The sequence below is a fragment of the Paramacrobiotus metropolitanus genome, unplaced genomic scaffold, assembly GCF_019649055.1.
Source record: "Paramacrobiotus metropolitanus isolate TYO unplaced genomic scaffold, Prichtersi_v1.0 Parri_scaffold0000146, whole genome shotgun sequence".
NCBI classification, from domain to species: Eukaryota; Metazoa; Tardigrada; class Eutardigrada; order Parachela; family Macrobiotidae; genus Paramacrobiotus; species Paramacrobiotus metropolitanus.
The window spans coordinates 200,627-224,474 of record NW_026570366.1 but is presented as its reverse complement, the minus strand read 5'-3'; the positions used below and the strand labels follow the sequence as shown (position 1 = coordinate 224,474).

Below are 23,848 nucleotides of genomic sequence, written 5' to 3'. Positions count from 1 at the left end.
ATTAACTTGAAGTCGACTTCAAGCGACTTGAAGTCGAATAAAAAGTAATACGAAAATTTGCGTATAGGGGAGTTATTAGGCGTCACACACCCGTTCCATGTACTGCTCCAGTCATCCGCCCGGAGCTTTGCCTCCTGGCTGCACATATAGTCTATGCAGCCGTGTGGTCATAATCCACTTTGATGGTTGATGGCTGGAACAGTACAGCGAAAGTGTGTTGTACGACACCATTATCAAAACATTTTAAAGATATAACGCAGAAAATGTCGGTTTACTTTAAAATTCCTCAAATTTTTTAAAAAACTCGCAAGTCGACTTGAAGCAGAACTTGAGAACTTGGTTTCACAAACCAAGTCGACTTCGTTGACTTGGTTTGGAAGGATAAGTTCAAGTTAATAACTTGACTTTTCCTCCAAGTTTTTTCGATTAACTCGAGTTATTAACTTGATAAGTCGACTTCGCCAAGTATTTGGCAACCCTACCCCCAACCGCGCTTGCTTGGACAGATGGGTCTGTCGACAACGTTAACGCTGTTTTCAAAACGTCGAACGATGTTTTTAAATCATGTGAAGGTAGTGCACAACAGAGCGTCGATGTCAAAATTAAAGACAAACACACTGCACTTCAAAATGATGTTTACGGATACCCATCTATACGCATACAGCGTATTAATATTGGCTGTTGGTGACGGTGTATAAAACTTTGTGTCTTTATGAAGTCCACTGTAAAATTCTCGAGGCTTCGGCCCCCAAGACTGTCTTTTTCGACCAGATATTTAAATTCGCTTAGCAGTCTACCCGAAAACTTCCATAATAAGGGTTAGCTTTATTGACCATTAGTACATACTATTTCTTTTTGTTCGGCAGGCTAATTATTGGTGTAGCCGCATTGAAGGTACAAGTATTTGTAAGTCGCATGTTAGTGGCCACTATAGTTGCCTATATATAACATACCAATAAACTTTAGATCTAATAATAACGGCTGCGCATTTTTACACTGTAAATCTATAAGTAAATATTCTTTGCAATTTTTTAAGCATTTTTTGTATATCCGTCGTTCCATCGCGAAACTTAAGTAGCAATTTATACGGAATTTGCTCCCAGAACTGTGTTTTAAAAACTTCTAATACCTAATTGCAGTTCGATCTCGTATGTAAAAATAAACTTGCTTTACTGATTAAAACTGCTTTAAACAGTACACAAATTTAAATAACCTGATGTAGTTGTACTGTGGTACATCGCGATGAGTTAAGCGTAGCGTGACGCCGTGGTCTCTGTACATGTGCATAGGATTATCCAGTTTGATGGCTTATTTTATGATTAGTGTTTTTCATTAATTTTTCAGCTAATATGTGGGCTAAGTGAACATAGATACAGTATATGGGCTTAATGAGAGAAATGAAATATAAAAACTAGTAGGATTTTAATTTAAAAAACGCGGCAGCTGTAATGAATACGTAAGTCATTTATTTCTACAATGTATGCATTTAATATACTCGTAGTTTGAAATCAGATAATCTATCGGTTCCGCATGCTGCGCCCAGTACCATTTTTACACGGCTATCAAACGATACTATTAAACACTCACACTATAGTAAGTACTTGCTACAATACTATTCAAAGTAAATGCATAATACTGTATGTGTGAACTCGATCATCACCACTGCCATCAGGTGCCAGGTGGTTTCTTTACTGTTTTGTGGCGTTACCGCAATCATAGCGGCGTGTTTATGTAACAGCAATAGAATTTTTTACTTTGTTTGCTAGTTGCTACTTTTTCCTTTTGTTGCACTTTGAGTCTTCGTACAAGTTCAAGTGGATAACCAGTAACCACGACTGCAGTTCGGCTAGTGCTGCACGTGCTCGCTTTTCAGACCGACTGCCAAAAAATTCCGCAGCGATAAGAAAAACTCGAGTCGTCTTATCATCGGTTTCTGGAAGCAGCAATTCGAGAAGTGGGTAAAACTGTAAGCGGGAAAAGCTGATCATAAGATTATGGTGCAAAGGTTATGTTTGGAGTTTATATTACTGAGACAACGGTATAGCAGTGACCTTTGCACGCGGCCAGGCGCCGACACACAGTATACTAGACAACGACCAATATGACTCACAGTACGACGTAATTCATAAACCTGTTGGGACATATTAAATTTTTATGTTATGCATGTATAATGATGTGCAACTCCTGATAATTATTCTTGATACAATTTCTCCACGACCCTAAAAGCGCAATAACATTCGCGAATGTACAACAACTATATTATGTGACCGGTGCGAGGTCCCGAATTTCCCGTTAGCGTGTTCTGAATTCGCTGTTATTTCTGCCTACTTCTAGCCTTCTTCTGCCTGCCTTTCATATTATTTATCACTTCTCTATTTTCAGATAAATCGGGAAATTTTGTCATATCCCACTAAAAATTTAGTTATCAATTTCAATACCGTAGTGAATAGTTAAAATTTAATTTAGTTAGTTACTCCTGCGTGATTCTTTGAGCTGACACAAGGCGCATACAAGGATTACAAGCACATATTATAAGCAAGTGTTTGACAATTAAATTAACAATAATTTTCTGGCTACGTCAGTTTTCAGTCTGGGAATGTGATAATGCTATTAAAAAACAATAATTCGAAACTTGTTATTTCTATATTCCGGCCGAATTATTTCCGATCCGTTCGGTCTGTCGAAATTCAAAATTAGAATTACGGGGGTCTACGGTACGTATACCACAGTGACGCAGTCCTTGTACAGTACAAATATCTCTGCTGTACATGCGCATTTTCTGCTCTTTATGCTGTTAAGCACAAAATCAAAACTTGAAGCTTAGTTTTTTTTAAAAAAGGCTATAATTTTACAAGAACAAGTAATTTTAAAGTTTTCAAGATATGCGTAAAAATTTCTTGATTCAATTCCGGCAATCCCCGGTACGTGCACAGTAAAACTGCGTACATTCGAACTACTGACTTTAATTTGTTAGAATCAGAATCGTGGTAGGGCGTATAGTCCTGTTATCTGTACAAGCGCAATTCCTTGCAATGCCAAATGTTTTCGCTAAACAAATAGAGCTTTACAGTTTTCCGATTTTCACAACAAAAACAAAGAACTTTGCGAAATTTTAAAAACTGATAGGAAACTGTATTTTAATAGTATAGTGCCTGGCTGTGGTAATGCCAAACCTGTACTTCGGCCAAGGGCGCACTTTGACCCTTAATGATCGACGGGTCTTATAAGCGGCAAACAATACAAATACAGCTGAGCAAATGCAACTGGTAATTTGCCCAACGAAATGGAAAAAACTTAATTTACAAACTGTCAAATTTATTAAGTAACATAATAACGCTTTGCGATAACTCACGAGTCACGAGGCAATTGTAAATACACAGTACAATCTAATCGCGGAGCTGTATTAAACTGTTGTGGCGTATTTCTAGCGTACTTCGTTTTTATTTTATTTTCTTATGTATTTGCTGAGCGAAGCGCGCTTTGTACGTAGTACGTACAGATTGTACTGCAAAAAACCTTTCTAATTATATATTAATTTTTATGAGTACCGCTTCTCATTTATCAATTTAAGCTGATAGCCGTGTTTCTAATTACTATAACTAAGTATATGAGTTTTTATAATAGATAGTTTAGCTCAGTTTTAGGTTCCTTTTTAAAATTTATATATGTATTAAAAAAAATGTTATTGATGCTGCTCGCATAATGTGTCGGCCTTTAATTTGAGTAGCTTATAAAATGTAAGGCTTCCTCGCGTTTGTCAGTCACCGCATGCGGTACGGTCGATTGAGCGCTGTGCTTACATAATCAGAAAGCATTTTTTCTCTCGACAGATACATTTCACTTCCGCACAGAGTGAGCCTGACAAGTTTGTTGCGAAAAAAGCCCTGCCGCGCTCCGCACTTATTCCACACACATGCCTCCCAGAATACACACATGCACGCTTTTTGTCCATGCGCACACACACGCCGTTCCCGAAATTACAGCAGCAGCAGCACTGGTACAATCAGCAACAGGCGGAAGGAAATGGAAAAACTTCTGTTATGATGGAAATTATCGTATGATCGTGCTCTCCACACTGGAACTCACATGGTGTACAGTCAGCTGAGAACAGGAAAAACCGGTCGACCGACTGTTTTGAATGTTCACCATAATAATATCGTAAATACAGCGATACCGCTTATAATAGCAGATTAGCCGCGACTGCAATCTCATCAGATGTTTGGCTTAAACAAATATATATTCGACTATTTTTCCATGAGAACGGCGTAAATTACCCTTCTCCCAAGAGCGCCGGATTTACATGTATTTAGAAAAAATTCCAGGAATACAATCTTCCATTTTACAGGAATTTTTTGAATGTTATTTGTTTTAAACCAATTACGAAAATTTCGGTACGACTGAGCAGACGCAGGTTTGGACTCTGGAGTAATAAAAATTAGTTACTTGTTGTTTATCTTTTGTTGCTATTATCGTTCAGACATACTCGAAAGGGAATTACGTATTGTATGCTGAACCCTTGTTCTACAATTAACTGTGCATTGTCTGATATATACCGCAGGTACACAATACAGATATTAATTCTATTCACGGTCAGTTGTTTTCGTAATAACAGAAGATAACTTTATTTCTCGAGAACCATCTATATATCAAAAAAACATCGCACTATGTTATATCTACACTACATTCCCCCAAACGAACAACACAAACTCCAATCCATCGTGCACATATCCGCCGCGCCCACGATCACGGAAAGAATCGAAGAAAAGTATTATAACACAAACAATATAGAAGGAGAAGAAAGCAAAAAAAAAAAACACGGGTTAGATTAAAAAACACCACCGACGCAGTCACCACATGAAGATAGAGAAACTGAATAGCGTGTTTTCTTTTATCCTCAAAAATCTATACTGAAAAATCACCCAACGCGGAAGAAAGGAAACACCACATTCCGGGCACAACCCCCTCCCCAAACTGTACAATTGCGACCATCATTCCCCCACCCACAGTTCACCAGTACAGCGCGCTAATATGCCAAGAAATTAACCTAAAATCTGCCGTAATAACATCCAAACGACGGAGGCCAGGGTGCACGTGTGCACGCGCGCCCGCCTGTTATTGATCCCTTTGCATTCCGGACAGAGGACAAAGGCGCCCGAAACGCCGTTTCCCTTCTGCTCTTTCGCGGGATGAAGGGGGCGATGATGATGAAAATGAAGCAGCCGCGCTGTATGGGTGTATGTTGATGAAACCATTCCGATGCCGAACAGCATATTTTCCATCTATGACGAGTCACGATCCATCATCTTCCTTCCACGGGCATATAGAGAGATATGTACACACAGCAGTCACACGGAGGAGGAGGACGATAACAAAAATAACACTTTTCTTCCGACGCGCGCACGCGGCGCGTTCCTTCTCAACAGGGGTTTATGCTATCAAAAATGCGGGATGAATATGGTGTGGGCCAACGGGACTTGGATCAAAAATGGACAACAGAAGCACACACTCTCGGCTCAATATAATGTAGAGGAGATATAACCATCATTTATCTTTTCCGTTCAAAGACCAAGAAAGAGAAGAAAGAGAGAGAGACGTAACAAAAACAACCTACAAAATCAAAAACGCACATGACAAAGGTTATTTCAAAGTGCACGCTCGTCAATCAAATTACATAAACCATGGCCATGTTTGCAATTTGAATGTCTTTAAAACCGAACCACAGCATTTTTTCTAAATAATGGTTTAATAATCTTAATGCAAGTTACGCTGTGGAAAAAAACTAACATACCACTTGAAAGTTATGCAGAGCTATTAGTAATTTATCGTTGGAAGAAGGAACTGCGCTTTATCAGAGCTCTGAATGCAGCTGATAGCCCTTACACTACGCAACGCGCTAATACAACGTAAACACTAATTACAGCATGTGGCGGGCGGCGTAGCCGTTTGCCTGCTGCTGACTGCCTGACCAAATCTCATTACACTCGGGCGCCATTCAACATTAAGTAAGGTCATATGAGGCATTACTGATCAAATAACATTACGACCTCGTTATTCAATCGATCTGCTGCAAACGAAACGAAACACCGAGCCGCTGGGGCTGATTTATCGTGAGTCACGTGAAAATTTCCATTTCCACAGGAAAAATCTAGCATCTGTGTGTTAGACATGGCCCATGCCGACGCGGAGGCCGTGGCCTGTCAGATTGGTATCGGGGGCTCAAAGTAATATTATGCTAAACTGACCAGCTGCAAAAGAGGCGACACGGCCGTAAAGTTTACATAATCACCCGGCGATGTGCACAAGCAAACCATTTTCAGTTAATCCATAATCTAAAGAAAATAACTCATTCCCTGTGTCCCCCTGCTTGTTACAGCGTCAAGCGAGTTCAAAAACCTATCGACAAAACCATCAGTCATCAGGATGTACTCTGTCAGCACGAGGGACAAAATTTGTCCATGTTCTACTTTGCGAGAAAAACGCCACTCGTACGGGGAGAAAAAATCGCCACCGTGTCGACTTTTAAACGTGATGCGAAAAACCGCCGGCATATAATTAATCGGAACGGGCACGTACAAAATTACCGCAGCAGTCATCGAACAGCGGCATACGTAATGCGACCATTCACCAGCCTTGCGACCTGCTCGAAAACAGGACGCAATCGACCGTTTCCTCCTATCTCGCACACAAAGAGCGACGAGGGCAGCGAGCAAAACCCATGACGAATCGTGCAAATCGAATAGATTCTACCCGAAAAGCTCCGCTTCCCCACGAAAGGATCAATAAATGACTGAAATCGATACAGCCATTTTCGATGGCAACCATCATTGGGAAACCGTTTCATCTCAGAGTCGAGCATGCGATCATAAATTCCTTTATCATATTAAGGATTTTATCACCTATATAAAAATCCGGCCAAGTAATTTGAAGTAAATGGAAGAGTCAGAAAATTTATAGTTTTAATTCTAATTTTCTGCTTTCATTTTAAAAGTAAAAAATGCAAATACTATCGCCCACTATGATCTGTAAACGCTATCGATCGATGTACTGCTCTATCCTTCCAATAAAAATTATTAGTAATACTTATTGTACTAAACTGCTCAATAAGATTATGTTTTTGTTAATTGCCGAGCATGCCTACGGAAGTTTATCACTGCTAACAAACAATCAATCATAAGGGAAAACCATTTATTACCTGAAATAATAAATTTGGTGTGAATATCCGCCCATATGCATCACGGGCGTCACAGTTCCATATTATCGGCCTCATCCTCGGAGAATTCACTCATGGAGCTCTCATCGTCATCATCATCCATGTCCTGCCGATCGGGATTATCCCGCTGCTCCTGCAGCCGCAGGGCCTCCTCCGTGGCATAACGCTGTACATATTCACGAATTTTCTTCTTATACTCTTCCGGCTTCTGTAGGAACAGAGCGGCCGCATCACCATTGAGGGGATCACTTGGATTGGGGTAGGTCAGCAGTTGAGGCAAGAAGGTCTCAAAGACATTCAGCAGATCGTACAGCGGCGTCCATGTCTGGTTAATCACATCCAGACACACCGTCCCGCTGCACTCATCAATGTTCGGATGGAAGATCCGGTTCATGAAGCCAATGGACGGAGATTTGAAGGGATACTCATCCGGCAGGAGGACACGGATCTTCCACACGCCGTCTTCATACGGGGTCTCCTTGGGACCGCGGAATTTCACCGAGAAATGATTCAGACCACCCAGGATGTTCACCTCCAGTTTGCTCTCAATCAGCTTGATCACATCCGTATCCAGACGGCGCTTCCCGGCGCTGGGAGACGACATGACGCAGCCTCTAATCAACAACAACATAGCAAATTAGTGCTGAAATTGGAACGCGATCGACCACTACCCTGTTCCGTGAGATATGACAACCACGCCGATGTACCGAATCCCATATCGAGCACATTAAACTGTCGTCATTTTACGTTTTAACGATTAACATAATGCCGCGCAATTAAACCCGTTCCCCGTACGGCTTTGCGTTGTTTACAAAATTACCTGTTTACAGCCTGATGCAACCTTTAACTTTATTGCTAACGTAGAATGAACGCAGACGATTCATCATTCAATAATGAAATTCAGAACCATTACCATGTTTTCGCATATCACAAATTAATTGCAAACTCCTTATTAAAACCGACTTTCCGAACCATTTGCTGGATTATATTTCCAATTAGGACAGGCTTTTATACAAAAATATATAAAAACTGTCTGCTTCTATTTAAAATAATTGTTAAATAAGCGAAAAATGTGAACCAAAAATAGAATTATAAATTTATTACAATCATACTGGAAGAATTAGCGGCTTTAACCTTTATGGTTTATAAAAAATCAATCATGGCGCAAAAGACCAATCCCTGTGCTGATCCCTTGTGTAATTCGATCTTTCTCTCTCTCTCCCTCTCCCTTCTGACTGAACGAGCAGAGGCTGGAAAGAACAGCGAAATCGTGCTATTTTCCAGTTTCCAAATGCAAAGAATATATTTTCCTCTTTTAACTTTCTGGAAGAAATCCTCTAAGAATGCAATCGATGGCACTTTACTTCTAACACGCACACTTACCCCGCAATCCGCACAGCTACAGACTAGAGGATATCGAACCGATTACGTAAACGCGTCCACAAAGGCAAGGCGAATCCACATCCACACCACAACAACGTGGAGGGGGGAAATTCGTATCAGAGCATGGTGGCCGCTTTATAAAGGCAGTCGCGGCACGTCAAGAGCAGCACGGGGAATGGATTGCAGCGGCCACTTGATGAACAACCGTGGTTGACCTCGGATTTGCAAAAACCAGGAAAAAAGGACACGTTTTTACTCTTCAAGCAAGGCAAGGAAAACGAGTGAGCGAGCAGCTACAGCGGAGAGAAAGAGAAGTAGTGATTATACAATCGACGTTTTCAGCGAGTTTGCCAACACCAAACAACACCTAACACGCGTTGTGCGCAGCCAGCATTAACGGAAACCAGTTGACAACATTCGCTCTACAGCACTGTATTTTTAGTGAAACTGGAAATTTCATACTGTACATGCAGCATACACACACAGCAGCCAGCAGCTCGAAAGTGTGCGCGAGATGAGATCACGTGGAGCTCTATTTCCTTGTGCCACGACGGCCTTCAAAACGATAACGAAACCCGTTCATTTGCTGACGAATATCGGTATTGGTCGACGGTCGTTAAATCGGCCAATCAGAGCGCGGATAACTGGATCAAGGCACGCGCTGGGCGGAAGCGGAATGTTTTAAACACTCAGCTGACTCGAGTCGGGAGAAACGATGACATCAGCGATATGTGTTGTGCACAGTTGCCAGCTCGGCTGCGGCGGCAGCTGCCTTGTGTGTGACTGTATAAAAGCCATTGAGCCCATTGCCACTTTGCCAGGACAGCATGACCAATTTTTAAACGGTAAACGCTGGCGAGCATTGGCTGGTGAGCATGCCCTAGACCTGAACAAATAACTCATCAAGATTAATCATCTGCCTATTGTAAACGGGGAAAATACGAATGTGACGAAAACGAATGCTGCATTCTGCTCGCGGGAGAATGCCCTTTTATTCTCAAGGTCGACCAAGGGGAAATGTTATGATGCGAGGGCGAAAATACTGCTTAATGCGAATAATTTTGCAAAAATTGCAATAAAAAATAACTGCAATCGACGAGCCACTAGTAAGCAAAAAATTCAGAAAAATTCACGTGAAAATCAGTAGTTAAAGCTAACGAAAAATAAACAGGAACCAAATATTAGAGAAATACCAGAACGAAAACAAATTTTAAAATTTAAAAAATAAGTTCTCGTACTTATGCAGGGTGAGCGATACTTTGCTTTCAACTTTATATCAACTTCCAGGCCGAATTTCCACATTTTCTTGGCGAAAATATTTTTATTATTTAATTTATTGTCCAACATAGTAATATTTGTAAACCCCAATTCTGTTTTTTGCAATTATCTTTATCTTATTCCGAAGCCGATCAGTTGACTAGACGCATCTGAATGGTGAAGGGCCCAGAACCCCAAGTCACTCCGGAAGTTAATAGCCCTTTCGTTGATATTTTCGGCTTGCTACGCTTCAGTTTGTCGTTGCTGAAACGCCAAACAGAATATTGAAACCGCTTTTCTCTATTAAATTAAATTTTGTAAACAATTAAAATAAGTAGTTTTCGTCGCGAAAATTAATATAATCTCATCTTTATCTCATTATTATTTATGAAGCCCATGTGAATTTAATTGCTTCCAAGCCTTCCTTTATGAGCCATGGCTCAAACCCCAGCCAAGAATCTCGTTATCGTAAGCAGAGTTGAAATAACCCGAAACACGGAAAATATGGAAGTTTTGTTGACATGGGATCTGATTTTATTAGGAGAACGAGGATCTGCCGTTCGAAGAAGAGTGCCTCCGGAATCCGTACGCCTTGAGATCATGGCAGCGGTATATTGAACATAAAAAGAAGAAAGGCATCGTGCCTACTAACGTGATCTACGAAAGAGCTCTCCGACAGCTTCCTGGCAGGTTCGTCGTCTGTTGATCATCCGCTTTCGTCGAAATTCCCCATCAAACCGGTTGCTTTGCAGTTATAAATTATGGTACAATTATCTGCGATCGCGGCAAAAGCAAGTGAAGGGGAAGAGCCCTGCGGATCCTGCTTTAGACGAAGTCAACAATGTTTTCGAGCGATCGCTGGTTTTTATGCACAAAGTAGGTGTTTTTAATTTTATTAATATTTACGTTGCATTTTAAAGGTATGGTGCACTGGTGAGTAGTTTCTCATACTGTACCTTTTGGGATGCTACAGATGCCTCGAATATGGATCGAATACTGCGAGTTCCTGTTAAAACAGCCCAGGATTACACGAACCAGACGAGTTTTTGATCGCGCGTTGCGCTCGCTGCCGGTGACACAGCATGCTCGTATTTGGCCAATTTATTTGCGATTTCTCAAGATGCACAACATTACGGAAACGGCGCTCCGGGTGTACGATCGTTACCTGAAGGTACTTGAAACTGAGCGCTGGTTTATGTTTTTTAACTTTCGCGTTTTGATAAAAATTTTAACAAAGGTGTGGTTTTAGTTAATCGGTACTGTTCTCATTAATTCGGCAAATATTATGTTGCTCGTGCTAAAAAGAAGATACTTGACAGGCTAAAACTGGCCTTTTATAAGTAGATTTCCTTTTTGGCTTGATCGAACGTGAGTTGTTCGTGCTATTGAATATGGCCGTTTGTGTAGTGCACAGGCTTTGCTGTCTAACATGAGGAAGTATTTATGTAACCGGCATTGCTATTTAAAATTATTGTTGAAAAACAGTTAATAGTTTGTGATCATTGCTGTTTTTGTGTTCATGTTTATTATGGACAGTTTTTGGAATGATATATATTGATAAAGCTTCAAGCTCCCTAACCTCGGCATCTTTAAAAGATACAAAAATTTCTCATTTCTTGGGATTCGGGCTTGTTGAAAATGATTTAAAATGAAGAGCTTTATGGAATAATGCTTTATTACTTTGTTTCTTTTGTCATCGTTTTTTGTTTTGTGTAGCTCTGTCCGGATGATGTGGAAGACTACATCAAATATCTGCGTAGTATCGACCGTTTAGACGAATGCGCCGTTCAGATCGTCAAACGGGTGATCAACAATGACCGTTTCCTGTCCAAAGAAGGCAAAACCAAGATTATGTACTGGAATGATCTGTGTGATCTCATCTCCTCCAACCCCAAGGCCATCAAGAGCCTCAACGTGGACGATGTGATCCGCGACGGGATCAGTCGCTTCCCGGAGCAGCGTGGTCGTCTGTGGAACGCCTTGGCGGATTATTACATTCGTGGGGGACAGTTTGAGAAGGCCCGGGATATCTACGAGGAGGCCATTGATACGGTGACGATGGTGCGGGATTTCACGCAGATCTTCGACGCGTATGCGCAGTTTGAGGAGACCACCTTGTCGGCCAAGATGGAAGCGGTAGCGGAAGAGGAGACGGAAGGAAACGAAGAGGATGATGTGGATATTGAGCTGCGGATGGCCCGCTTGGAGATGGTCATTGAGAGGCGACCGGTTCTGATCAACAGGTAAAAAACGAAATGTGGGATGCTGGTTTCTGAACCTTTTTTCGCTGCTGTGATACTGAGTTAACATGTAACAATTCGAAATTTCAAATTTCGACAGTAGAGTTTTATATAGAGTAATACTGCAGTATTGCTGAGGATTGCAGAATAATTTTTTCTAGTTTAGACTGACGTTTTAAATTCATTCTTTGGTTTTTGATTACAGTACCGAATGCGAGCGGTTTTCTTTGCTGATAAGGAATGCAGTGAACAGTTGCATAGTTTGCATAATTTGTAGGAGTACTCGTAGACCGTAGTATGAGGGCATCTAAGCGCGTGCTTGTTTTTGCGGTGTCGTCTAAATAGCCCCTTATGAGTTAATCAATAGTTAGTATGCTTACGAATTGTCTTGTCTTGAATTTTTTTTATTCTGATTTCACTTTCTTCTGCTCACGGTTCGAACTTACTCTATGACGTGTATTTTTGAAAAAATTAAATTTTTAAACTTTTGTATAAGTGCTCGGTTAACAAAATAGTGACGAAAGTAATTAGCTGCGCTGCGTGCTAGTACTGTGACTGCGACAACTGCTGCTCGACCAGTAACACAACAGTTCTCGCAGCTCCGCAAGTGTATTTGAGAGCAATAGATATCTTTCCGTAGTGCAGTGACTTACCTCCCGCCTTATTCGAGCTTTCGCGAAGGTTCGGAAGTCTTACTTACGGCGCAGTTGTTAAATAGTATTTTTGTGGTATTTTTATTGTGATGAATATAGTATGTTCTCAAAAAATTTGAAAAAGTGGAAAAAAAAACCGTTTGATAGAAGAATAATGCACGCATCGTGGTGAGTGATTTTGTCAGCAAGATTTAAAAATCAGATTATGCACCGTTGTGTTTTTGCCGATGCGCTTGTTTTGTGGAGTAGGTATATTCGTACTTGTTTTGCTAATTGTTTGTTGTAGTTTTCTGCAACATATAACGGGGTTTCATTGTAAATGATTTTTGCAGTGTTCTCCTACGTCAGAATCCACATAACGTTGGAGAATGGCATAAAGGAGTCGAGTTATTCAAGGACAAACCTGGGGATGTGATTAAAACGTTTATGGAAGCCGTTAAAACCATTGAACCCAAGAAATCATGTAACGGACGATTTTCATCCATTTGGATTGCTTTTGCGCAGTTCTACGATAAGCACGGCCAACAAGACGACGTAAGCGTGACGCGTTAAGTTTTCTTTTACCTGCGTTATAGTTTAATTTTTATTGATCGATCGGTGAGATTTCCATCCGGTAAATAATCAAAACTAAATCACAAAAAAGTTAAAGAGAAAGCTGCCTAACTGTTCGGTTTGTTTAGGCTCGGATTATTTTCGAAAAAGCGCTGGAGGTGAATTATGACAAGGTGGAGGAACTGGGCGATGTTTGGTGTGCATACGCGGAAATGGAACTGAAACACGAGTAGGATAATGTTGTCTGTCTCTTTTTATGGTGTTGTTGTCGATTCGGTGAAACAGGAAAATTGGCATTCTGTTCTACTTTGCAGTCAACCAAAGCGTGCTATCAAATTGCTGCAGCGGGCCACCACTCCTCCAGCCCGGAAAGCCGGTTTCTATGACGAGAGTGAAACTGTACAGAATCGCATCTATCGATCCCTGAAAATATGGTCTTTTTATGCCGATTTGGAGGAAAGTTTTGGGACTTATGAGGTACGCATTATTGCGCACGGTCGCATTTTACTTCTGTCATTTCATTAATGCCATTAATGAGCGCCCAGTGCAGGTGTAAGAGTGTAGTACTTGTCATCGTAGTTTAACGGCTACAGCGCGCACTGTTACAGTTCGGTCATTTTAGTTGCCCCCGTGTTATGTTCGATATGTAATTTGTTTTGTGATATTATTTTTACGTTAATCAGGGCTTGGTCTTATAATTGTTTTGTAATGTGTGAGATTATACACGTTATGATTATTTACTGACTACTTTTTGTGATTTGTGTTTGTTTAGTATGTTTGTTTATGTTAGCACGGAAGCATTGTTTTTATGTGCTCATGGAAGCATGTTACATAATAACACCTTTGCAATGGAAAATAATTTTTCTAATAATTGCTTCTTTTCTAGACGACCAAAGCTGTCTACGATCGGATAATTGATCTGCGCATTGCTACGCCCCAGATTATCATGAATTACGGCGTGTTTCTGGAGGAAACCAACCATTTTGAGGAAGCTTTCAAGGTGGCGGCAAATATCCAAATTAACTGGATAGAAATTTTTAACCGGTCTTGGCAAACTGGGAGCATTGTGAAATTGTGGTGTTTTTGTAGGCCTACGAAAAAGGTGTCGGATTATTTCGTTGGCCCAACGTATACGACATTTGGAATACGTACCTCAGTAAATTCGTGCAGCGCTATGCCGGCAAGAAATTGGAGCGGACCCGCGATCTCTTTGAACAGTGCCTGCACGACTGCCCGCCGAAATTCGCCAAGCATTTCTATCTGATGTACGCGAAATTGGAGGAGGAACATGGATTGGCACGGCATGCCATGAAGGTGTATGAGCGCGGTTGTACGGCGGTGCTGAAAGAGGAGCAGTATGAAATGTTCAACATCTACATCAAAAAGGCCGCTGAGCTGTACGGGATTACGTCGACACGGGAAATCTACGAGAAGGCCATTGAGAGTCTCCCGGATGATCAGGCGCGAGAGATGTGTATCCGCTTCGCGGATTTGGAGCGGAAGTTAGGGGAGATTGACCGGGCGCGAGCAATTTATGCACATTGTGCACAGATCTGTGATCCACGCGTAAGTAGATAGGTTACTGTAGAAATATTTCTGAACTTAATTTGCATCATCTGCACTGATATGTTTTGTAAGAAAAATAGAGTTTATTATTTTTTCAATAGCCTTAAGAAAGGATTGCATGATTGCTTATTAGAATATAACTGCCGTAATCGTAGTGCAATGGTTCCACAAACGAATAAATTTTGACAGTAAACTTTCAGTTTCTGTCAGGGTGGTAAACCTTGTAAATTATGCTATAATAACTTTTTGTTATGTTTTAAGTCCCATTGGAAATAAAAACATACTAAATGAATGGCTGCACATAAAACTTTTCATCGGTCATTACCTTTTATGAGGTTGAGTGTATAATATTCAAGATTTTCCTTGTGTTATTTGTTGAATTTGTGATGTTATGAAATCTAACCTTACAGCGGTTGATCAGGGAAACCCGCTCGTTTTATTCAGCTTGGCTACGGTAAAATCTGTATATGTTTATCTAGTGTAGACGAGAATTAGTTTCTGTGTGACAAAAGTTGAATTCACGAAGGCGCATGTAAAATTTCGATTTCCAGGTGGCAGCGCATTTTTGGGAAGTATGGAAAGATTTCGAAGTCCGTCACGGTAATGAAGACACTGTGCGCGAAATGCTGAGAATCAAGCGGTCGGTGCAGGCAACCTACAACACCCAAGTGAACTTTATGGCCGCACAAATGATGGCTGCGCTCGGAAAAGGCGTGCAAGGTACAGCAAAAATAATAAATGCTCTTTGATTAATTATTTTGATTATCTAGCTTTTGATAGCAGTTTTTTGTGTGGGCAAGGTTAAATAAGCTGGGTTTTAATTTTGGACTTGTGGAAGTGTATGTACTATGTGTGAAGCGTTAATCTTAGTGTGGTGTATTTGGTGTGCGAACACGCAAATCCGATAGCTTTCCCCGAATTCGATTTCAAATCGGTAGTGTTTGATCGTAAGCGTCCTTTTCCATCCTGATTTTTAGCAAGTATTAAACATTAAGTTTTTGTGTTTGTGTGTTAGAAAATCAACCAGCGGATGACATGAAGCGGTTAGAAGTTCAGGCCGCAGAAAACGGCGCTGCAGTGCCGGTCTCAGCGACAACAGCACCTTCAATAATCCAGAAATCTCCACAGAAAGCCGTTTCCTTCGTACGCAGCGATGAAACCGTACCCGGAACAGCCGGTCAACTGATGCCGGCGGCCAATCCCGAAGAAATCCAACTAGACTTGGATGATGACGACGAGGAAGACGGTGAACAGCCAGCGCAGCGTAAGAAATTTTAACTAATTTGTGACGTGTGCGAGTCTGTTGTAAAGTAGGGTATCTTTCAGGTGTTGTAATTGAACAGCAGAATATTCCCAGCGAAGTATTTGGAACGCTGGCTTCTAAGCGGAAAGCGCCGGATGATGAGGAGTGAGATATTTTTCATTAATGGGATGTAAGGATTTATTTTTTGAGCCTTAAATATTGAAAAATAGTCTTGTTGACCATAGTTCTGCCATTTACTTCCTTGTTTTTATTAGATTGATCATTCGAAGCATACTGTATCTTATTTTTTCAATGCGGCGATGCGTTACTGTTTTTGATGTTTTAGCCCTTCCTATTTATTTGACGGTTTATCTCAGTTTTGCTGTAAAATTTGTAGAGCAGATTGAGTCATCAGTTCAATAAGAAGCAAAAATACCGATATTTAATTCCGCATTTTTGTTGCCGTTCTGGAAGCATAAAATCAGAATTTAATTTTCCTATACATCAGCCAAGAAATACCCACGGTTTAACATAGAAAACGGAAGCCGCTGTGGAGAAATTTGAAATGAAAATCTGTGCGACTAGAAGGAAGATCTAGGACAGTATACACAAAATGTGTGGTCACAAGGCATCCATTGAAGATCACATTACAATCTGTCTACTACTTATTAAAAAACCTAAGTTATTGCAACCTTGCATTTTCCGCATTTGTTGGGAAAATTCGCATTTGGGGAAACAGCAGCAAAACAACAGTCAAATTAGCAAGAAATTCGAACAGTGTACAATTATGTATTACTACAATGCACCGCACTGTAAAAAAAAGGTCACAATCCTGGTCGTCGAAAGAAAGCATACTGATCCGCCAAAAAAGCTCCATTATGTCCATATCACATCACTGACACCCTGTTGCTTGGGTTCATTTTGGCACCTTCGGGACAGGAAAAGGCTCGGCTGAATTCGGGAGAATTCATCAAGGGAACGTTGACACGGAGACGATTCGAATACGACCGGTCCATGAAGGTATCGGCAGTCCGCACGGCGGACGAGCCAGGCGACTCGCACAAACTCTGAAAAACTTCATCGTGTTACTTTCCTGCACCCGTATACAATGCTATACAAGTAGAGTACGTATCGTGCACTTTATCTTAATATTTTGTCATAGTACCGACCTGCGCAAATGAAAGAATAAACTGCATTTCCGGTGTCAGTTGTTGCAGTGACGGTAACCAATGCTCGTCTTTCGCGCCAAATTCTTTGTAAGCCTGTAACAGTAATTAAAGTTATTCGATTATCGTTACCCAGAACAGACAGAATGCCGAAAAAAACAATTTTTTATTACCACTTAAGTTACTGAAACGGTTGCTTAAAATTTTTCGATTTTTGTTTGTTTAGTATTGTTTTCATTTGTATTGGATAGTTAAAAATTTAAAAGCTATTTAATTTTTCCTGATTTTTATTTTGTTTAATAATTAAAACATAATTACGATAGTTACGTACAGTTAATGCCAACTGGAAACCGACATTATCCGCAAAAAGCGCATTCCGATCGACAACAGCGGACAGTGGTCGGTCGGGCGGCGACAGTGACCAGTACTGCGTCCACAGCTGATTGGCCAGATTGCGGTAGGCGTGGTACACATCTGTCGACCACCAGCTGGCCAACTGTCCCGTGGCATTGTAGCGGGAACCTGTTGATCGGCATTTTCAGCGTCATCGGCACTTTTTCGAAGGTGCGGAGATAAAGGCATTATCAAAAATGAGAGAGCCAAGAATTTCCCGTCTTACCGTGCGCATTAAACACTTCGGTCAGAATGTGCCCGTACAGAAAACCGATGCCAGCGAAATTTGAAAAATCTGCTGCATCGGCGGCGAAGATGGGAAACTGTAGCACACCGGCGGATATTCCTATAGAAATCAACCGCAGTCAAATTTTTTATTTGCCAGTAAGACAGCAAAATTATGTCTATAATTCTTTCATAATTCATAGTTATGTACTTCATATGTGTTTTAACAGAGAATCGTAACCTGTTTGAGCAAAGAAATTAACTATTTTTATAAATACACAAATGTACTCCACACAAATCTAATAAATTTGCTGTTTTTCTTGATAAATTAATATATATTATATATCCATCCTGTGTGTTTTTACAATAAATACTGCACATGTTGGTATGAAAATTAATTAGGCGTTTTGGTTCGGAAAAACAATTATCGTGTATGTTTCTCGTTTTTCTTACCGACAATATTTTTCGTGAAATAATAGCGCACGTCGGCGCTAACCGGAGCGGAAATATCATCGGGCGTGTTGTTTGCTGATAATTTCTGCAGCTGCTGAATTAAGGCGAAACGTGATAGAGTAAGCACATTCTGGAAATGCACTTGTGTTATATTGACCTGCAAATTGCGAGAAGGTTGCTGATTATTTAGTAAAACCAAGATGCTTCACTTCTTTCTACGACATATGTATTGCTGCCGAACCTGTTGTAGAAGTATATTAAATGCTCAGCTGAAATTAGCAGTTATGCATGTTTACAAGTAGTGGTTTATGCAAATCGTTATCACATGAACTTATACGTTACGAAAAATCGCATAAAATTTAAACGTACGCCATCCAGACTGTGGTCCAGTGCGGTATCGTTGAGGTTGTAATCCGAAACTCCCAAGTACTGTCTGACAGTATTCAACTTGGTGTTGGCCATGATTTTTGCCGGAACATCCATCCATGTGCTGGCGTTGACATAAACGCTGGCAATATTGTTGATCGTCTCGAAAATGTTTTCTAGCTGAAAAACACACATGTGGTCATGGTGTTGTGTTTTCTGCATGTACGTAGCATGATATTGCTGATATAAGCAGTTCTTCGTATTGCGAATACATATTTTATGTACCGGCAATTAAACAAAACATCGATGCGTTTGTTTATAAGCAATTACTAGAAGCTGCAGAACTCGTTTTTGTATATTTAGCGAATGTGGTTGGATACGCATTACAAGAGAGTGCTTCTATAATTTACGAGTAGTCAGGTTTCTGTAATGTTGGTTAATTTCTGCGGCTTATTGCAAAACTGTATTCTACCATCACAAAAAACATCAGTGCGAAATTCTAAACAAGCAACTAGTACCAGAAGTATAGACAAATCGGTCACAACGTCGGACTCAATTAAACAGTGATTCTAATTATGATTGCAGAGTAATGGCTTATAATTTGCCGCCCGCAGTAAGTTAGCACATAAAAAATATTCAAATTCAGTTAGAGCGGTGACGAATACGATCAGTGGCGTGCAAATATTTTTCAATGAAAAGTAAAATGAATTTAACGTTTTTTAAAAAATTTATCACGTTTAATGATAGCAGCTGCCGAACTAGTTTAATACTAATGTTTATTAACAGTGTGTGACGGTGCGTAGGAAATATTATACGGTGCTTAGTTATCTGTAACGGTGTTACCTACCTTTGGTTTGTAAGTCGAATCCAAGTACGCTTTCGCATACATCCCGGTGACCACATCCGGCAGCGCGACGTTGACATAATCCACGCAATTCTGCCACAGGGGAATCTCCAGACTGGCCGCGCTCATCTTTGTAGCATCTGCAAACCGGCGAAGACTGTCGCGAAAATCCGGCGACAAATTCCGCAGCTGTGTGGAAACAATCAGCCAGCCAATATAATTGGCCAGAATTCGTTTCCCATCCTCTTCCAGTCGTTCCTCCGAAGCCAGTAAATTACTCAAACCGCGAATAAATTGCGGATTCTCCACATTAACGCGTGTATCGGTTCCGATAGAATTTTCTACGTTCAGCTCGTAAAAAACACTCCGAAAAATCCGTAATAAATTTCGCTTTAAATTCGATGCGGTGATATAATTTTGGGTTAATCGAGCCAACGACATGACTATTCCTTTAGTATTATTTCCGGTAAAGGTCACATTGGCTAAGCGTTTTTCAAAATCTATTATATCACGAATCTGTAGTGAACGATCCGTGGAGTCATCCCCCGACAATATTTTCGCGCTGTCACTTATTAATTCCCGGTATGCGGCGCGTATGACGCCGGTGTCGTCCAGATTGTAGGCATCCGGGGATTCTAGACCCAGTACCGCCTGTCCAACATTGATGATATTGGTTGCCGGGTCGGAGGGATTTTCGATGATATTCCACTGAAATAATACGTCGTAACCGTAGGTTTTAGCGGCGATCATGGCGCCGTAGAGATCAAAATGCGAGGCATTCCAGTTGGGAGTGACCAGTGGCCAACCGCCCGTGATGTTGGTCAGAAGGGATTGAATTGTGTTGACCGCAGCAGCGGACGTCTCGTCTGCATCAAATTAAATTTTGTTCATTACAAACTACATAAACGACTCTGCCGCTATTTCTAATATATTTTTACTAATACGCACTTACATAACTGATAAACGTAATTAAGCAATCGTAAAAACTAATTACTCCACCCTAATTCCTTTAATCTTAAGTTGAGGTTAGCAAAAAAAATATTCTACCCTTGATAGTTGCCAGTCTTTTCCTGCCGGAGTGGCGGAGTTACAATGTAGAGCAAGGGCACGATGCGAAATCGGTATGAAGTCACGTCTTATGTGCTTCGTCTTACCTAAATTTACACAGGCATCGTAGACGTTTCTGGTTTTTATTTTTGCCGTGGACTGTGTGCTCTCTCTGCCTTCCAGAATATCTGTAACGTAACATACTATACATATCATAATATCTACTCTATATAATATAAAGAGAAACTTGTGCCAGTTGAAAATAATTAGCAAAATTGAGAATGCAGCAATTTAAATCCGCAATCGCAGCAAAACTGCAGCTGTAAAAGCTTATGATTATAAAAAAATGTTATAATTAACTAGTGTATATGGCTTTATGTATTAATTTTCGACAATATTAAATCGGTAAATTTACCGCGTAATCTGTCTCTGAGATTATTTTTAATAATGGTGAGAACATTTCTCCCGTCGGCATCGATCCCCATGGCCGACGGCACGAAACTTCCACAGGCAAACTGATAGAAATCATCGCATGGATCGACACTTTTATTGAGACTGTTCGCTGCCAGCTCAGCTGAAAAATAAAAAAGGCAAGATGAACACATTCTGTCTGTAGTCGCGGGAAAAGATCAACAATAAGACGGCGCATTCTGTATTCCTAACCGATTGTACGTGTAATTGATATTATTGTCCGATTGATCACCGAAAATAAATCCGAGTAAACAAATAAAATAGCACGTGCACCGCTGTGGATGCTTTGCACAACATGTATTACAACATCGACAAGCACTTTGCTAGAGCAAAAATCAACACACTGATTAACAATCCTGGCTGAAATGTTTGCCTACAGTCTACATGCGCCATTGTCGTCGTAAGTACCTGCTTAAAACGCTTTCAACCAGATTTTTATGATTTTGCGGTTTTATATATATATTTTATTTTATATATATATATATTTATATATATATATATATATATATATATAAGAATAAGCATTTCTATGAATAAACATTCGGAAATAGTAATTGTAGACCGATGCTATCGTAAAAAAAGTTCCGGCGTTAAAGTGTTCGATTTTGATGTAATTATTTTCTTCAGATTTCGATTGCAAATTGTAATCATCCAAACACGTAATAAGGTACTAATCGTAAAAACAATTTCAACTTTGGCCATAAAAACCCGTTTTTATGGTTACAATACCCGGAAAGACAAAAGGTACAACTGATGCAATTGTACGTAAAAAAGGGGGGTTTTGGGCGTTAAAATGCTAAACAGATTTTTCATGGCAATTATGTTTTTCGGTTAGCAAGATTTCGCGCATAGAGACCATATATGTATATGCAAGTATTAGCGTACTAAAAACAATAAATGTAATTTCACCTTGAATAAATCGTATAAGAAAGTTAAACATGTATGTGCATGCACGAAAGACAAACTAAATCAGCGCTTTTGCGATTTTGTTTCAGGAGTATAAATACCTCGTAAAATGCACTGCGACGTTTTTTTCGTGCTGTGGTTAATTTAATTAGGAGGTCAACAATCGAATCGCACAAGACGCGGTATGGATTATAAACCAAACATACAAATATTAATGTCATTGTTATCAGGCATATTTACAATTATTTCGTCGAATAAACTTACCGTATTTCTGGCAGATGTTACTCTGACATTCTTCCCTTCCGGCAGCTGACGTAGGTGCCGGAAAACGGCTGATATTAAGTGAGCTGGAACTGGTTACCGGTATAACCGCGGTGGTAACCGGAATTGTGGTGACGACAAATCCGGTAGCGTTGGCCTTTGCGGTGGTGTTGATGTATTCCTGAACGTAGGGATACGTGGTTGTTGTCTGGACTTCACCCCATTGGTCAAAACTTTTATCCACAGCATTGCTGTCAGTGAATATCATATTAGGAGCTGTAATCATGCAACAGTTTTTGAGGGAACGTTAAGAGATAGTTGTCTAGTATAATGGATCATTTGTAGACGCGAAACAACCTACGGTATCATTATGAATTTTGTAAAACTCGGCGCACCATACAACAGCCAGGAAGTAGACTTCCAGTTAGCAGAAACGTTTCAATATGTTAAACAAGTAGTACTACAGAAAGGGGAAATTGTTTTTAATAATTATGAAAAGTGATCATATCAAAAATTACTGCATGGGTAGAATTATTATTGAGCACTTTTAAAAAACTAAACGGTTTACTGGTAGGCATTTTCAACTATAGTTTGCCAAAGCAACCATAATCGGAAATCTGCATGGAAAACGAGCCGTCCCATTTTGGCCACTATACTACAACTCTCCACTATTTGTAGGTATGCAAAATAACATCAAAAATAAAGAAATAATAGCTCTGCAATTAAACGATACAAATACCTTACAGTGCTTACACACCATTGTTTATCGCTTTAAAGCGCAGTATTTTTATTTATTTGTTCTTTATTCCATATATTTTCAAGTATGCTAATTTATTTTTATGATACCGGTATTAGAAATTTCTGTTGTTTTAACTTCTATATTTCCACTTACTGAGCGCCTGGAAAATGGATAGGAGAATCGCAATTAATTTATTAAGAATATCCCCAAAATCGGCCATCTAACCGGGTGGTAAAACTACAGGTGCAGATAGCAAGATGACCGTGACGGACATCTGGACAAACAAGGATATCCCGCGCATATACACAATAATCACATCGCACCGCTACAATTCGGTCATCAAATGAAAACCGCTTCACACGCACTCAGCTGACCACCTCACACACTCACAGGCGCGCGTAGTGTTTTGACGATCACCCAGCATAAAGACGATTCTGCATATTAATAAGCAGCGGAAGAAAATGCCGAGTGTTGACAATGGACGCTAGGATAAATAGTTTACACAGTCTCAAATTCTGTCCCGTTAAAATCGGCGCCGTATATAACATGGAGGTAGGTACTTGGCGCTGTGCCGGAAATATCTTTTTTTATCACCTGTATTGCAGTCTTTCGCTCTGGTTCCGCAGCTGTGGAGAGAACAGCAATTGTGCCGGTGTCAGCATGTTTTACGCGTATTAGCCAATTGCTAACCGGCAAATATTTATCACCTTCCGAACAGTCAGTGCACACAGTACACTTCAGCCTGCCGGCGGAGAAAAAGAAGGCTTGCCGACTTTGTTGTAATTCAATCGACTTTTCCATCACTTTAAGAAGGCATGCAGATTGTAATGTGCAATTATTACGTAAAACGACACCGAACAATAGGATCAGTAT

General features: G+C 40.3%; 3 protein-coding genes across 3 annotated transcripts; 1 reads left to right on the top strand and 2 right to left on the bottom strand.

Annotated features, from left to right (window-relative positions):
- Positions 1-4,606: 4,606 nt before the first annotated feature.
- LOC129599451 (ubiquitin-conjugating enzyme E2 H-like) lies at positions 4,607-9,084 on the bottom strand. The gene is made up of 3 exons (XM_055497678.1): positions 8,594-9,084; positions 7,193-7,824; positions 4,607-5,607 (listed from the first exon to the last, which is right to left on the bottom strand). Exon 2 carries the CDS (start codon positions 7,812-7,814, stop codon positions 7,242-7,244), a length of 573 nt encoding a protein of 190 aa, XP_055353653.1. The 5' UTR covers positions 7,815-7,824; positions 8,594-9,084; the 3' UTR covers positions 4,607-5,607; positions 7,193-7,241.
- A 1,012-nt stretch (positions 9,085-10,096) lies between these two features.
- LOC129599434 (pre-mRNA-splicing factor syf1 homolog) lies at positions 10,097-16,550 on the top strand. Its single transcript, XM_055497657.1, has 13 exons — positions 10,097-10,318; positions 10,392-10,540; positions 10,603-10,726; positions 10,824-11,021; positions 11,567-12,093; positions 13,076-13,277; positions 13,424-13,524; positions 13,610-13,772; positions 14,182-14,295; positions 14,385-14,861; positions 15,413-15,581; positions 15,877-16,125; positions 16,188-16,550. The coding sequence occupies exons 1-13, from the start codon at positions 10,286-10,288 to the stop codon at positions 16,271-16,273; spliced, it is 2,592 nt and encodes an 863-aa protein (XP_055353632.1). The 5' UTR covers positions 10,097-10,285; the 3' UTR covers positions 16,274-16,550.
- Positions 16,548-23,707, bottom strand: LOC129599435 (endothelin-converting enzyme homolog). Its single transcript, XM_055497658.1, has 11 exons — positions 23,129-23,707; positions 22,240-22,512; positions 21,014-21,172; positions 20,706-20,786; positions 19,555-20,417; positions 18,711-18,887; positions 18,342-18,498; positions 17,890-18,009; positions 17,602-17,792; positions 17,274-17,366; positions 16,548-17,171 (listed from the first exon to the last, which is right to left on the bottom strand). The coding sequence occupies exons 1-11, from the start codon at positions 23,193-23,195 to the stop codon at positions 16,992-16,994; spliced, it is 2,361 nt and encodes a 786-aa protein (XP_055353633.1). The 5' UTR covers positions 23,196-23,707; the 3' UTR covers positions 16,548-16,991.
- Positions 23,708-23,848: the final 141 nt, after the last annotated feature.